We start from the raw sequence: 15,420 nt of genomic DNA, 5'->3' as shown, positions 1-15,420 counted from the left end.
ATTTCGGGCATTCAAGACTGTAGATCCTTGACTTGTATCAACCAGACTAGACAGCCGCTGCTCCAGAACTCCTGTGACTCTCATCGTTGCATCATATCCATCTCATAGATCGCGGTCATGGAGCCCATCGCCGAGCCCCGCGACCGCTTCAATCTCCGTAAAGCACTCCTCCGTGTCGAAAGGGACATCAAAGCCCTGGAAGAGCAAGATATACATACCTTAGACCAAAGTGTGCTGACACGGTGCAGAGTTCGAGCTTTGCCTCTAAGCCTTGATGCTGGTGACTCGCTCGCACCAAAGTTTTTCACTTCTTTTGCCCCTAGTGACATGCCGGAGCCAACGCCAGAATTTGTCGACAGAGAATACAACACCGACGAGCTGACCCTGTCTAGTGAGCGCGGACGACTGATCTACCTTTATCTTAAGTCATACGTGAGCGAAATGATTGTCGACTTTCCAGAGGTTCATCGAACGTGGTCAAGCAAACAGTATGCCCCTAGTACCAAAGGTAGTACCCCATGTTTGGGCCTCTGTTTACTCATCCATTCCGTGTCACCAGGATCGGTAATTACAATATTCGCAATCTGTACCGGACGTTGGAACCTGAATATGGCACCTTATCGATACTTCATGTTGCTAAGGCCTCCAAGCCGCATGTGAAATGTATCATGCACAACGACCTCGACGTAGATGACAATCATCTGCTTTGCGGGGAAGTATTGACTGTCATTCGGATCATGTTGGACCAGCTCAAACAGAAGATGTTTGTCAATGATATGATTGCACCAGTATGTTTAGATTGGTCTTAGCATACTGATTGCAAAAAAGTCTGATATATGATAATAGGTCCTGCTCCTTTCGCTCAACCAACGGCATCCGCGTGTCATGGAGGCATACTTTGATGGCCAGGAACTGTTGATTCGCCGCACTAAATCCTACGACTTTAGATTCCTCAACATAGCTGGGTTCAAGACCTTTACACAATGGTTCCTCGGCAATCCTATTGGTATCACGTCCAGAGAAGCGATTCGGACTTGATGGGTCGATCTTAGATTGAGGGTGCTTGAGTTATCTTTTTTTGTTGTTCTGGAAACATTCTATAACGCGATCAGGTCTTTAGTCACATCTGGAAATATTTCATATCAAATCACTTGTCTAGGTATTTTTCTTGTGAACCAAGTACTGCGGTTACCAATGCTATGCTGTAATTATAGGAAGTGCTGTGTGGAGCTACCGATCAGCCAATGAGAGTGCGGCCTTCAGGCATTAATCAGGCACTGATAAGCCTCAGGCCGCCAAGGCCGGACCCGCAACGTCACTCACTCTCGCAGGTCCGGGCAACTCCGTCATTGTTTTTTCCTTTTTCACCCTGCCTGGTGCAATTCATCACCACGCCAACTCAATCCGATTCAGTTCATTTACCATTCCACAGCCTTTTGTTGTCTACACAGATAGATACCCACCAGCATCAACATGGCGTGTCCCATTACCGTTTCCAAGTTTGTGGGAACCGTTTCCCTGGGCCTGCTCACGGTATGTTTGCTGCGATCGCCACGCTATCCTCCAACTCGAAGCCTTGGATCATCCAACCTTTCCTCCACTCCATACCCGAATGCTGTCGCATCATGCACCCACCCCTCCTTGTAGCACTGCACTGACACGACGCAACCATCGCAGGGCATCTCGTACTCTGCCTCGACGATCGCCATCCCCGCGCTGGCCCAACTCCCGACCTCGGCGACCGGCTCGCGCTCGCTGAGCGAGATCAAACGCCTTAACCGCAAGCACGGCATCCGGCTCACCAATATCGCCAACGGGTGCCTGCTGTTTGCGTACAGCATCTCTCCGCGCCACCGCAAACACCCCTATCTGATCTGGATGTGCGTTGCTTCGACCATCGGCACCTACGGCATGGATTTCTGGTTCCACCGCCAGGCGGGCGTCAAGGCCTGGTTTCAGGCGGTGCTGCACGACACCGGGTTCTGGACGCAGGCGGCCGCTCCCAAGCAGCAGAAGAAGGAGGAGGATCTGGTGGTGGTCGAGGCGGAGGAGAACGGCGAGAGCGTGCAGACGGAGATGAATACGGAACGGCGGCTGCAGCAGGTGCGCGCGGTCTTCTCGGGGCTGGCGTTGGCGATGGGGATCGTTGGCCTCTGGGGTGATCGTCGGTCTTAAGGGCTGACTTTGTCCGGGATCCTTCGCCTCTTCTAAACATGGTGGCTCGGTATAACGTGCGCTGCGACGGCTCCTGTCTGTTCTTGGCTCTTGGCGTGTTTCTTTTCTCTGTTGCCTGGGTAGTGGTATGTGCGTGGCGCTTCTAATGACGTTATCGATGTATGTATAAAACTGAAAGTGGGTACGGAGTCATGGGTTGAATTCGATTCGATAGTTGATTACCTTTTGTGACAAGTACAGTAGAGTGCAGGGGTACCTGAATGCTGCTGGTAAAGCATAAACCCCGGTGCATGAATTGATCTGGATAACCCCCTCATAGGCAGGGTGGAGCCGACGATCGGAAGGAAGCAGCAGCATAAAAGGAGGCTATGCGGCCAGGCTCGAACATAAACTTGGGACAATGCGGCTTTCCCCGCACTCTACGGCTCCCCACCTCCATCTTCTCCATCCTGCCATCATCATCATCGCCTCAACCCTTTGACCCTTTTTTTGAGACAACACACAACTTAGAGCTGATCTTGCCCAGCCAAGGACATATGATGGGTCAGCCTACGCCACTAAGCTTTAGTTTGCATCAGCTGTGTCAGCACTAATCGTTGGGTTGATTTTCGCTGCTGTACCGGCTCCACACCGCAAATTATTTATAAGATGACATTACTTCCCAGTCAACGTCGCACTTCACTTGATCCCTCAGAAACCACGCCACGATGAATCTGCTCCTTCTTGCTTGCCTTCCCCTCCTGATCTACTTCACCAAAACCATCCTCCAACTCCTCTACACAACATGGAAAAGTCCCTCCCTGACGTCCATCCCGGGCCCATTTCTCGCCCGGTTCACCCGACTCTGGTACTTCAGTAGAGTCTGGAAAGGCCACTTCGAGGCCGACAACCTCAGTCTCCATGCGCGCTACGGCCCCGTCGTGCGGATCGCCCCGGGCCACTACAGTATCAGCGAGCGGGCCGCCGTGAAGACGGTCTATGGCACGGGGAGCCGGTTCCCCAAGTCCGCCTGGTACGAGGGCTGGAAGCATCCGTCGCCTGATCGGTGGACTCTGTTCCCGGATTGCAACATCAAGAGACACTGTACGTACTACCTGGTCTAATGTGAAATGGCTCAAAGAGATCTCTGCTAAAGCGGTGGACCCCCTCAAGCCGAAACCCGCAAGCGATTCTCCAGCCTCTACTCGATGAGCTCCCTCCTCCACTACGAAGAATTCGCCGACCAATGCGCCGACATCTTCCGCGACCGACTCACCGAGTTCGCGCGGAGCGGGCAAACCGTCGACCTTCACCACTGGCTGCAATGTTACGCCTTCGACGTGATCGGGGATATCACCTTCGGCCAGCGCTTCGGTACGCCCTCCGTCCTATTCCAGTCATACAACCACTAACCCAGAGAACCACAAGGCTTCCTCGACAAAGGCGAAGACATCGAAGGCGCAATCGGCGCCCTCCAGAAAGTCATGGCCTACAGCACGCTGATCGGCATCTACCCCGAATGGCACCCCCGTGTCTACGAACCGCTCAGCCGCTTCACCTCCACTGGGCCGGCCGGCCGATCCTTTGTGATGCGATATGTCGCCGCAAAGATCCAACAACTCAACGAGCAACGCAAGACCAACCCACAGAAAGACGAAGCCACCACCAGCACCACCCCGCTCAAAACGCAAGACTTCCTCGAAAAGATGGCGCTGGCCCGCGACAAAGACCCCGAGAAAGTCACAGACTACCACCTCTTCATGATGGGCAACTCCAACATCATCGCCGGCTCCGACACCACCGCCATCAGCCTGTCCGCCATTCTGTACCACCTCCTACGCAACCCGGCCACGCTGGCGCGTCTACGCCAGGAGATCGATGACTTCACGGCCCAAAACCGCTGCAGCGCCCGCGTGACCTTCAAAGAAAGCCAGGCCATGCCGTACCTGCAGGCAGTCATGAAGGAGGCGATCCGGCTGCACAGCGCGACGGGCCTGCCGCTGTGGCGCGAGGTGCCGGCCGGCGGGGCCGAGATCAGCGGGTACCGTTTCCCGGAGGGGAGTGTCGTGGGCGTGAACACCTGGGTCGCGCATTACGACGAGGGAGTGTTCCCCGATGCGCGGAGCTTCCGGCCCGAACGGTGGATCGAGGCGGAGAATAGGGATCCGGCGCGCTTGCAGCTGATGAATGAGATGTATATGCCTGTAAGCCTTCCCCCCTTTCACCGAGGTGATCGGAATAATGACTGATGTCTGATGCAATGCTAGTTCGGCCTGGGCTCGCGCACATGTCTCGGCAAGCACATCTCCATCCTGGAGATGTCGAAGCTGATCCCGCAGATGGTCCGGGATTTCGACTTCGAGCTCGTCAACCGCACGTGGGACACGGATAACAAGTGGTTTGTGAAGCCGTTGGATTTTTTGGTGAAGGTGTCGGTGCGGGAGAAAGGGCCGAAGGAGATGCTGTGAGGGGGGGGGTTAGCAGTAGCTTCGGTAGAGCGGTGCTTTCTGTCCAAGAATGACACGATTTAGGTATCGACGATGACCCCCCCAATCTGTTCAGGGGATTACCTCAACAACGTATTCATGATCTATATAGCATGAAGAGAGGATGAGAGCTACCAATACCGCTTTTCCCTCCATGTAGCCGTAAGTCCATTCCACCGACCTAGCCCCGCTGCTCCTCCCGAATCTCAAGGGTATCCCACTTCTCCAGAAAGCTATCCAGCTCCGCCTCCTCCCTGGTGCGGTCGCCACCGGTCTCCGCCAACGCGCTCGGGTTCGGATACAGACTGCGGAACCGCTCGCGCTGGGCGGGGCCCCACATCTTCTCGGAGAAGTCGACGAAGAGGGCCTGGGTCTCGGACGGCAGCGCGACGCCGTCCTTCTGCGCCGAGACCTGCAGCATGCGCAGGATGCCCTTCATGAGGGTCCACTTGCGGGCGAAGGTGCGGGCGATGACGCACAGCTCCGTGAAGGCGGTGCGGCGGTCGGCGCCGTGGTCCAGCTCCTCGACCAGCGTGAACAGCGCCATGCTGACCCAGTGGATCGTCGTCGGCGAGATGTAGTCCGGCCCCCAGGTGGCGCGGTGCGTGCGCAGCAGGTCGACGATCGCCAGCGCGGCGGCCACGCAGGTGCCGCGCGCCGTCTCCCGGGAGATTGTGCTTGTCTCGGTGCTGTCCGGGTCCGCGTCTTCTTTTTTCAGGAGGCCCCAGAGCATGATTACGACGGTGTGGTAGAGCATGCTGTATCCCCGGGGAAAAGGTGGGTTAGTGGTGGTTTTGTGGTGGGGGGGTGTTGGTGTGTGGTGGGGGATATTGAAAGAGGTAGGGGCCGCTTACTGTAAGCTTAGCGATTGCGGGACGCTCAGGTTCTCCCGGGCCAGGCATGGAGGTAGTTTGCTCTTCCATTCATCGAGTCGGGTTTGCACGTCTTGCAGGGTCTGTTCCAGCTCGTCCCGAGGGGGCTTGTGCCCACTCGCAAAGACCTTGCGGTTGGCATCGACGTTGATCTCGCTCAGCGCGCAGAAGCTGTTCAGCACGCAGGGGATGTGGGATTGAACCGGATCCATTCGGCGCGGGTACGGCGTCCAGGTGTCGTCGGCGGGATGGTCGCATGGAAGCAGGGGTCGATTCGGCCGGTCGATCGCCAAATGCTTCATTAGCGAGATCGAAGCGGTCCTGGGACGAATGTCAGTTGTGACCGGTCACGAGAAATCATGTTTGGAGAGTGAACGCACGCGGTAAGATTGTAGATCCCCCAGATGGTATTATCAATCGCCCGGCTTTCCCTGGATGGAGTCACTCCGGCGGGCGGCGGGGGGTGCTTCTTGGTATAATCATCTGCCATACTGCGCAGGTGGCCGAGGTACAACCACCCCACACGGTCTTTGCCCATCGCCGCCATGCTATGGGATCAATCTATTAGTACACTGTCTTCTACAAATTCATGGGGGCGATCATACTCACCAGACAAACAAAACGCCGCACCCCTGCATGGTTGGTAAATCGAGTCGACCTTCGATCTTCTCATAGAGCCGTCGCGCCTCTTTGTAGAAATGAACGCCCTTGAAATCTGGGTCGTTGGGGTCTGCATACGCGTCCGGGTAGTCCGAGTGAAACTGTTTCCACGAGTCATTAGTCCACCAAGAACCAAGTCAAAAGAAGAAGTACCATGGATCATCGTACGCATGCTTCGGCCAGAATACAGTTCACCAGGAATGGGGAGCAGAACTTCGAGTCCAGCTTGCCCGCTTGCGCGTCACGGAGAAAGAGCTCTTTATCGATCCAGTTGTAGAACGGATGACTCCAGGTCAGCCACAGCGAGATCAGATGGGACACTAGCTCGTCATCTTTCGTGACCGTGGTCCAAGGCGCGGCAGGCACCCGGTAGACCGGGATGTCGATCAAGCGCTGAATTGCTGAGTGCCGGGTGGGAGGCGGTCCGTTTATTGTCCTCCTTCGACCCGTGGGTTCGCTCGTAGATCTCCGCCAGCAGCGGGCTCGTCTCTCGGTCCCGCTCCGACACGTTGTGGTCCATGTAGAGCATGATCTCGTCGAGGGGCGCCTTGCTGCGGATGAGATTCAGCAGCTGGGTGGCCTTGGCGTCCGGGCTGTCCTGCAGCGTCTGCACCAGCTGAAGCAAGACATCCCGCTCCTCTTCGAGTTTCGCGATCTTCCGTTTGTGGGCCAGCTTCCGCCGCATATCATCGTCCAGTTCGAACACGCAGGAGAGTTCCCGCTTCGTGCACCGTTCGCAGGCCGTGGCTCCGTCGGCTATTTGGCACTATTATGGATCCGTCAGCATGAAGGGGGTCCAGTGAAAGAGAATTGAAGTGAATGGAAGCATGGAAGCATGATACCCTGGCCTTCTGGCGCTTGCAGTGAGTGCATGCTGCGGATGCCTTTCGAAGTTTCGGTACCGAGATTGGTGATTCGGACGGAGAATTCGAATTCGGATTCGGATTCGAGGGATTGTGAGCGGCAGACGGCCGTGGAGCAGGGGCAAGGGGCCTGAGACTCATTGGGAGCGGAGTCAGAGGGTAGCTATGGAAGGTGGTAGACAAAACGAGGGACACGGATGATAATAAATAAGGCGTGGGGGTGGAGATGAGGTGGTACAGTTGAGATCAACCACGCGGAGTACAGGATCAAGGAAGGGATGTGATCGGTGGATTCGTCTACGGATAAATGATCCGTTCCCCGCCGAACCGAACTTGGTATAGTTGAGTACCACCGTAAGTACCACTCACCCGTGTACCTAGCGAGTCTAGTATTTAACTTATAGTATAGAAGGTTCCCCACTTACAACACCTCATCCATACAATACTACCTCATTGATCGAACAGGGCCCTTACACCCCATACAATTGACTTAGCCCATCGACCGCCCGTCTTCCCAGTGCCTCCAACGTCCCTAGGCTCAACATCTCGAGTGTACTAATATCAAAACCAAAAGTCAGCTTCCACCAGGCCCTCAGTTCAACTGACACTAGCGAGTCAAGCCCCATATCCGCCGTGCTCATCGTGATGTCCACTTCTGAATTTCCAAGTAACAACAGACCGAACAACTTTTTCCCGATCTCCGTGGCCAGCATCTCCACCGTCTCCGGGGATCGAAGCGCACTCGGATCTTTCTTGACTGTGCCAATAAACGCGCGCAATCCGTCGGTTGCCGAGCTGCTGGCTTGGCCGGCGCCGCGGCCGATATTATGGTATGCGGCGAGCCGGGTGTCGCGGCGCAGGCGGGCGCTGCTCTCGGGATGGCTGAGAGGGAGGCTAGGAGCCACACCGAGGATGAAGGTCTCGGTTGAGGTGGGTTTCATCCCCAGCTCTAGCGCATTGAGAAGTTCCACTTCCTGCACAGGCCTCCACCCGGTTCCCTGCATCTTTCTCAGCAGCTCCTGATTCTCAGACAGATACCCGACGCCCTCCATCGCGCCCAGATCGATCGCCGCAGCCGGGAGACCCGCGCTCGCGCGGTATTGCACAAACGCATCGAGGAAGGTATTCGCACTGGCGTAGTTGGCCTGTCCAATCTGTCCCAGAATTCCCGACAGGGAGCTGAAGAGGAGGAAGAAGTCCGGGTCAATTCCGCGGGCCGTGGTGATCTCGTGGAGGTTCCATGTCCCCTGGACCTTGGGCGCGGTGACGGTGTTCCAGTCCTCGATGCTCATTCCCTCGAACATCTGGTCACACAGCACCATCGACATCTGCACGATACCCTTCAAGGCAGCCGTGGAATTGGCCGTATCGATCGCGCGCGCAACGTCTTCCGCCTTGCTGACATCCCCCGCCACGAGATTGACGCTACACCCCATGCTTTGGATCTCACGGACAAAGTCCGCATCGTGCTTCCCACGACCCGCACTGCGGGATAGATAGGTAATGTGTCTGGCGCCGTGCTGAACCATCCAGATTGAGATCGAGCGACCGAGGCCGCCCAGTCCACCAACAAGCAGATACGAGCCTGTCTCATCAAGCTGAAGGCGAGCACGCTTCGTCGACTCGACGTTGGTAACGAGAAGCTTCCCCTCCGTGCTATCGCGTATCTCGAGGACGATCTTGCCGATGTGCTTGCCTTGCTGCATGTATCTGAAGGCGTCGAGGACGGATGGGGCGTCGAACACCCGGTCCACCCGGATTGGCTTAAAGATGCCCTTCTCGAAGCATTCCATGGTGAACTTCAATAGCCTGATGCAGTCGGAAGAGTGTGTCAGCTCTGGATACATCCCCTCGTCACTGAAAATTCATTCAGGGCCAAACATACCGTGTGCTCATCTCCGGCCTCTCCGCTCTCATCTGGTCGACGTCCAGACAACAGTAGTTGCGATTCGCCAAGAACGGCGCCATGTCCAGCGTGGCATTGCCCAGAAGGTCTCGCTTTCCTATTTCCACCATGGTCCCCCACTTGGCCACGCATTTCCAGGTCGCGTGCAGCAGTTCGCCTGATAGCGAGTTCAGCGCCACGTCAACGCCCTTGCCGCCGGTCTCCCGCAGGAGGTCGTCCACAAAGGAGGCGTTGCGAGAGTTGAAAATGCGGTTGCGCGGGATGTCGAATGTTTCCATAAGGTATCCTACCTTCGTCTCGCTTCCGACAGTGGTATAGATTTCGGCACCGAGCATACAGGCCACTTGAATGGCTGCTAGACCAACTCCTCCGGCGCCGCTGTGGATGAGGACGGACTGTTTGCGGGTTAGCAGCATCATTCAACGAAGAGATGTTGAGACAGGAAGTTGAGCATATTCTCACCTTGCCCTTTGAGAGATGGCCCAAGTCCATGAGTCCATAGACGGCGGTGATGAAGATGGTAGGGATACAGGCGCCCTCGATAAAGCTGATATGATTTGGCAGTTTCTCGTAGTAGGCTTGATGGCCTGTCAGAGTGGTCGTGAAAGTGTTGATGCCAATCACGACGGCGCGGTCACCGGGGCGAAGTTTTGTGACGTTCCTCCCAACTCGTTTCACAATGCCGGCTGCTTCGTAGCCAAACTTGGGCTCGTGGCGGCCTGGAATAATTTGCATGCCCACGAGCACATCCTAAGAGAGCGTAAGCATTGCTTTTGCTGGTATTCACAGTGAAACACGGAAGGAAAGGAAGAACCCACCCTGAAATTTAACCCGCTTGCATACACCTCGACCTCGATCTCATCCTCCTTGGGCGACTGCACCTGCTTGGTCGACCAGGTCAGCGTGTTGAGGCGCCCGGGATCAGTCTGCGTCAGCACTGCCTCCTCAGATGCGTCCAACGTCAGCAGCTCCTTTTCTAAAGAAAAGGGGAAGATGCGGTTGACGAGCGTCTGGCCGTCGTGGATCACATATTCATGATCTGGACCCATGGCACCGTCCTTCTCTCGCCCCTGAAAATGGGCCAGCACATCCAAGACGCGAACAGCATCGGCCGGCGAGCTGACCCTGCCCACCTCGAGCGTTCCGAGAGCTACCTCCATTTCGGCGCGGAGCACTCGGGTCAGTCCGATCACTTGCGCGTATCGCGGGTCGGTGCAACCGACACTGGACGGCCGAGTCACCCATAAGAGGCCAGCATTGCCCAGACCATCCACGAACGACCGGAATTCGGAGAGCTTGGCAGAATCAAGATTCGTGAGGAACGGTTCTTCTTCCTCAAGCACGGCGAGGACGTCCTGGTCTGCTGGCGGTACTTCCCTCAGCGAGCACCGATCAACTTCATAGCCGCGATTTTTGAGCTCCTGCACAATCAGGACTGGCTCGGTGGTGCGGTCGGACAGCAAGGTAATGCGTTTTGATGGCGTCTTCAAGGCCTGCGGTTTCGCGACCAGAGCGCTATTTGCAGCGTGCTCCGATGCGAAGCCAACGCTCGCCACATCGCCGAATCCCGCGGCGGCCAATGCCTCCTGCCATTCCGTCTCGGTGAGAAAAGGCTCCTCGACACGATCTAGATCTGACGCATAGTTCCAGTAACTTGGAAGCACAGCCAGGGCAAATTTGGCCCACGTGAGACCCGGCCGCGGCTCCTCCAGGAGCAACCTTCCACGCGGGGCCAAAAGCCCATGCAGACTCCGCAGGCTGGAAGCGATGTTCGTCGACGCATTGAGAACATTAGTTGCAATGATGAGGTCGAATTGCCGACCGTCTAGGCCTTGTTCTGCTAGGTCCTTGTTCATGTCCAGCACGAGGAACTCGGTGTTGACGGTGTCGGACAGTCGGGCCTTGGCGCTATTCAGCAGGCCGGACGATGCGTCCGCGACGACATATTGCGAGTATAGAGGGTGTCCGTCCTCACGAGTCAAGGTGGTTAGGACCAAGGAGGCGCGTTCGCCGGTTCCGGCGCCAACTTCGAGGACACGGAGGTTGGGCTGGCTGTTCGCAACGCAGAGAAGATACTCCAAGTCGTCCACATCGCTCAGAAATTTGGTAAGCGCGTCCAATCTCCCGTCCGTGGTCAGGATCTCTAGTCCGGACTTCTCGCCTCCGAGGAATGCTTGCATGTCACCAGATACGGCAACTATGGCTTTGGCTGCTGCTTCAGCAGAGGATCCCTCCAGGGTCTTGAGTAAGTCGTTGATGCGAAGAGTGACTTTCTCAGGCTCGTCTGCGTTGGGACTAGCCGTCTGGTGAAGCCACGTCATGTACTTGAACAGATGTCCAGCTGTATCAGGGACGTCGATGCCCTGGGTGATTCTGCTAGCAAGATCAATTGCCAACTGAGCCAGGTCAGCCAGTACCGGCCCGAACTGGACGTGATCTTGCGACGTCTTGATGAGCTTGTCGAGATCCTGCTGGAAGTCGACGTGAGGCACCCACTGGCACCTTGCCGTGATCGGAACACTCTTGTCCTCGGAAGCATCAACCTCCTGAAACAGGGATGCGTGCGAGCCCCTATTGTGCAAGACGGTTTTACCATTTACCATCACGCTTCCTTCCCCAACGTAGCCTGCGTCTGTGGGCCAGCAGTTCACCTTCAGATCGAGATGGTCCGCCGCTGACCGGTAAATTGTCAGATTGTCAACCCTTGAAGCGACCAGGCGCCGGTAGGCGTGGCCGATCCCGTCATTGACGGCGCAACTCATCAACTGGAACCAGGTATCCAGGATAATCGGGTGGAGGTGGTACTGTGCCTCGTCGCCCCAGCGGCTGTTACGCATGACGGCGGTGGCGCGATGTGGCCAGCCGGTCGACGAGCGGATCTGATCCATGGTTGCGAAGCTGGGTCCGTAAACCAGACCTTCTTTGGCGGCAGACTCGTACCACCGAGGACCGTCAACCTTGCGCGGTAGTGGTGGTTCCTCTTCAACCAAGTCCTGGCCGTCATCTTGCTCCAGTGCCGTGTACGGTAGCGCCTCGCCACGGACCTGGCCTGAGCAGTGCTTCGTCCAGGAATGGCCATTGTAGGAGGAGACGTTGAACTCCCACCACTCGCTGCTCAGCGTGTCGGTCAAGCGGTGCTTGCGCAGAGTAGTCACGATCTCGGTGGGAGCCTCCTCGTCGAGTACCAGCGCCGTGTTCACGGCCACGTCCTTAAAACTGACTCCATCATCAATCCCACTGACCTGGCGCGCCGCTTCACCGGCGATCGACACGTACCCCGCGAACGGGAACACGATCGACTCCCCGATCTTGTGGTCGACCACCCACGGCGTCGTCTCCACGCTCAGGAAGTTCCGCCAAACGGGCTCCAGATCCGTGCTCTCAGGCACCCGCGCGCCGAGCAGGGTGTGGTCTGCATATTCCCGCTCGCGCCATGCCTTGGCGACGCGGGACTCGAACCAGAACCGGCGGCTGTGATCCCAAGGGTACCGAGGGAGATCTGAGATTACCGAGCCCGCCGGCACGAGGGACTTGAAGTCGATCGGCACGTGGAGGGTGTAGAGCTTGCCTATGGCCTGAAGCAGGCTCTCGACACTGTTCTGACGGCGAGTCAGCGTGGGGATGTACGAAGCTTTGCTCGACTCGGAGGCTAATGTCTGCCGGATAGGACCGGCGAGGGCCGAGTGCGGGCCGATCTTCAGGAGGACAGGGTTCTTGAATTGCTGCTTGGCCCGCAAGATCTCGGTGAGAGCTGCACGGAAGAGCACCGGCCGCTCCAGGTTGGCTTGCCAGTAGTCCGGGCCAAGCCGGTCGGCTTTCGTGTCTCCCAATAACTGGCCCCGCACGCTGGAGAAGAAAGGAATCGAGGGGTTCGTCCCTAGTACCCCGGACTCAGTCATGGCGCGGTGGTAGTCCGGGCCTAGGGCAAGCATGTGATGGGAGTGGTACGCTTTCCCGACTTTTAGCATTGTGGTTGAGACATCTGGGTGAGCTTTCTTGATTTCAGCCACAACAACCTCCAGCTGGTCCGCGTCCCCAGAGAGCGTCACGCTGTTGAGTGAATTGTCACAAGCTGCGACAACACCTTCCGTGAGAAAGTCCTGCACGTGTTCCCAGCCCAGGCCGACAGCCGCCATGCCCCCAGGGGCTGTTTGGGCTCTAGCAGTGGCCCCGCGATGGTAAGCCACGGCGATGGCTTCCTGGGCCGACAGCGCACCAGCGGCATAGGCGGCTACAATCTCGCCGCTGGAATGGCCGACGACAGCCGACGGCTTGACTCCAGCGGCTGCTAGTGTGTCAACAAGAGCGATCTGGAGCGCAGTCGACAGGGGCTGAGCGAATTCGGCCTCGTACACGCGGCTGGCGCGGGTTGATTTCAAGAGCTCCTCCTCTAGAGACCAGTCGGCGCCAAGGCTGCGCAGACGCTTGTCGAGGGACTTGATGCTGTTGGCGTATGTTTCGTCAGAGAGGAGCAGGTCCCGGCCCATTTGAGGCGAGGCCGCTCCCTGACCAGTGAAAACCATGACCAGGGATGGGGTGTGACTACTGCCGGTGCTAGCAATGGGCACTGACACAGGGAGTTCGAACTTGTCCTGTGACGCAATTGCGAAGGATCGGTGGGGGAGATGTTCTCGTCGGGTTGCGAGGGTATACGCTAGATCGCCGAGATTGATCGAGGATAATTCACCGCCAAGCAGCAGTGACTGGTAGCCTGCAACCATCTCCTTCAGTGACTGGGCGGTGTTGGCGGAGAAGACTAACAGCTGTGCCTTATTGCCTGTCTCTACCTTTGCTGTGACCGTTGCACCGCGCGAGGCGAAGAAGCTATCCGCAGATTCCACAATCGCATGGGCATTAGATCCGCCCACTCCAAAGGAGTTGATGCTCACGCGCTCAGCCCTTCCTGCGGGCCATGGAGTCGGCTGCTTCGGGATCCGAAGCTTGGCCTGCTCGAAGGGAATCTTTGGGTTCAAGGGCGCGTATTTGATATTCGGGGGGATGGTCCGATGCTCTAGCGCCAGGGTGGCCTTCAGCACAGCCGTCAATCCCGATGCCCCTTCGGAGTGTCCGACATTGGGCTTGATCGCGCCCAAGTAGACTCCCTGGTCTCCAAAGACCTTCGCAATCGCTTCAGCTTCAATGGGGTCTCCGGTAGCCGTGCCCGTGCCGTGACATTCAAACAGACCGGTCTTAGAAAAGTCGGAGATTCCGGCAACCTCGTAGGTGCGTCGAATGAGGGCCTCCTGAGCAATGGCGCTTGGTGTCGTCAGGGGATTCGTGCGCCCGTCAAAGTTGGAAGCGCTACCGGTGATCACAGAGCGGATGGGGTTGCCGTCTTGAAGAGCGGCGCTCAGAGACTTGATGTAGACGGATACGATCGCCTCCCCACGGGCATAACCATTGGCGTCGGCGGAGAAAGTCTTGCACGAACCGTCAGGGCTGAGGATCCCCTGGTCGGATAAGCGGGTGACCAGATCCGGGGCAAGGATCAGGTTGGAGCCACCGACGATGGCAGATTCGCAGTCACCTTTGGCGATAGCCATGCACGCCTCGTTCAGACCGACGAGTGCTGACGAGCATGCGGTTCTTAAGGTCATACTATCCCAAGAAAATCGTGTGTTTAGCACCGGATCCAAGCCTGCCCTACACAAGAAAACAAGAACAAGAGGAATACATACCTCGGCCCCTTAAGGTCCATCTCATGCGAGATTCTCTCGGATATCATAAAGTCGTGACTCGAAATTACACTCACAACACTATGCCTCAACCCGTCTCTGTTGAGTATGTCATACCAATCCTGCCCGAAGGAGCCGATGTAGACTCCGATCTGGGAGCCTCTCCAGCCGACCTCCCCGGCGTCATCGACACACTCCCGCGCCACCTCAAGCATCATTCTTTGCTGCGGGTCCAGCCATTCTACCTCCATCCGGCTCATCGAAAACATGGAGGTATCCAGCCCGGCCAGGTCAACCGACTCGTCGAGGAAGTATCCGTACTTGGTGTTGGTGGTGCCGGCGCGCTTCGTCGCTGAGTAGTACCCATCGATGTTGAAGCGGCTCTTCGGGGTGATGATGCGCCCGTCTTGGCCGGAGAGCAGGAAGGACCAGAGCTCTTTGGGAGAGCTCACCCCTCCGGGGAGGCGGCAGGCCATGCCGCAGATGGCGATGTGCTCGAACCGGGGCGTTGACGACTCTGTGGTATGGGTGGCCGTGCTATTGGTATGACCGTTAGTGTGGCCGTTCGTATGACCGTTCGTATGACCGTTGGTGTGGCCGTTGGAGTGACCGTTGGTACCATTAGTATGGTCACTATCGATCCCGTTACTTCCAGTCATGATTGCGGTAGAAGACTGTAAAGAGGAAAATAACAAAGAGCTGGCCGTGAGAAGATTGAAAGGAGGTCCAATGTCAAAGAGGTGTTTGCGAGAGTGGTCCGTAGTCCTGGTGCGTAGATAGCTACATCACATCGGTAGTTATACC

The 15,420-nt window shown here is 56.9% G+C and overlaps 5 protein-coding genes across 5 annotated transcripts; 3 read left to right on the top strand and 2 right to left on the bottom strand.

The window, feature by feature from the left end:
• Positions 1-35: 35 nt before the first annotated feature.
• On the top strand, positions 36-1,118 carry BO72DRAFT_479594 (uncharacterized protein). The gene is made up of 3 exons (XM_040947588.1): positions 36-488; positions 560-788; positions 847-1,118. The coding sequence occupies exons 1-3, from the start codon at positions 118-120 to the stop codon at positions 1,036-1,038; spliced, it is 792 nt and encodes a 263-aa protein (XP_040798322.1). The 5' UTR covers positions 36-117; the 3' UTR covers positions 1,039-1,118.
• Positions 1,119-1,468: 350 nt separating this feature from the next.
• BO72DRAFT_450840 (uncharacterized protein) lies at positions 1,469-2,396 on the top strand. Its single transcript, XM_040945348.1, has 2 exons — positions 1,469-1,533; positions 1,678-2,396. Exons 1-2 carry the CDS (start codon positions 1,474-1,476, stop codon positions 2,173-2,175), a joined length of 558 nt encoding a protein of 185 aa, XP_040798321.1. The 5' UTR covers positions 1,469-1,473; the 3' UTR covers positions 2,176-2,396.
• A 197-nt stretch (positions 2,397-2,593) lies between these two features.
• On the top strand, positions 2,594-4,771 carry BO72DRAFT_450839 (cytochrome P450). The gene is made up of 4 exons (XM_040945347.1): positions 2,594-3,258; positions 3,328-3,528; positions 3,583-4,358; positions 4,422-4,771. Exons 1-4 carry the CDS (start codon positions 2,883-2,885, stop codon positions 4,620-4,622), a joined length of 1,554 nt encoding a protein of 517 aa, XP_040798320.1. The 5' UTR covers positions 2,594-2,882; the 3' UTR covers positions 4,623-4,771.
• Positions 4,613-7,176, bottom strand: BO72DRAFT_516876 (uncharacterized protein; the record flags this gene model as incomplete). The annotated part of the gene is made up of 7 exons (XM_040949609.1): positions 4,613-5,398; positions 5,495-5,833; positions 5,893-6,060; positions 6,122-6,273; positions 6,341-6,504; positions 6,548-6,938; positions 7,015-7,176. The coding sequence occupies 7 exons, from the start codon at positions 7,174-7,176 to the stop codon at positions 4,822-4,824; spliced, it is 1,953 nt and encodes a 650-aa protein (XP_040798319.1). The 3' UTR covers positions 4,613-4,821.
• Positions 7,177-7,511: 335 nt separating this feature from the next.
• BO72DRAFT_410575 (reducing polyketide synthase sphB) lies at positions 7,512-15,209 on the bottom strand (the record flags this gene model as incomplete). The annotated part of the gene is made up of 5 exons (XM_040942437.1): positions 14,620-15,209; positions 9,760-14,539; positions 9,404-9,691; positions 8,921-9,336; positions 7,512-8,844 (listed from the first exon to the last, which is right to left on the bottom strand). Coding segments are annotated over exons 1-5 (7,290 nt in total), but the record flags the coding sequence as incomplete, so codon positions are not given.
• Positions 15,210-15,420: the final 211 nt, after the last annotated feature.

The sequence above is a fragment of the Aspergillus fijiensis genome (genome assembly GCF_003184825.1).
Source record: "Aspergillus fijiensis CBS 313.89 unplaced genomic scaffold BO72scaffold_50, whole genome shotgun sequence".
Lineage (NCBI taxonomy): Eukaryota > Fungi > Ascomycota > Eurotiomycetes > Eurotiales > Aspergillaceae > Aspergillus > Aspergillus fijiensis.
Note: the sequence above shows the minus strand (reverse complement) of the source record. Positions and strands in the feature narration are given on the sequence as shown.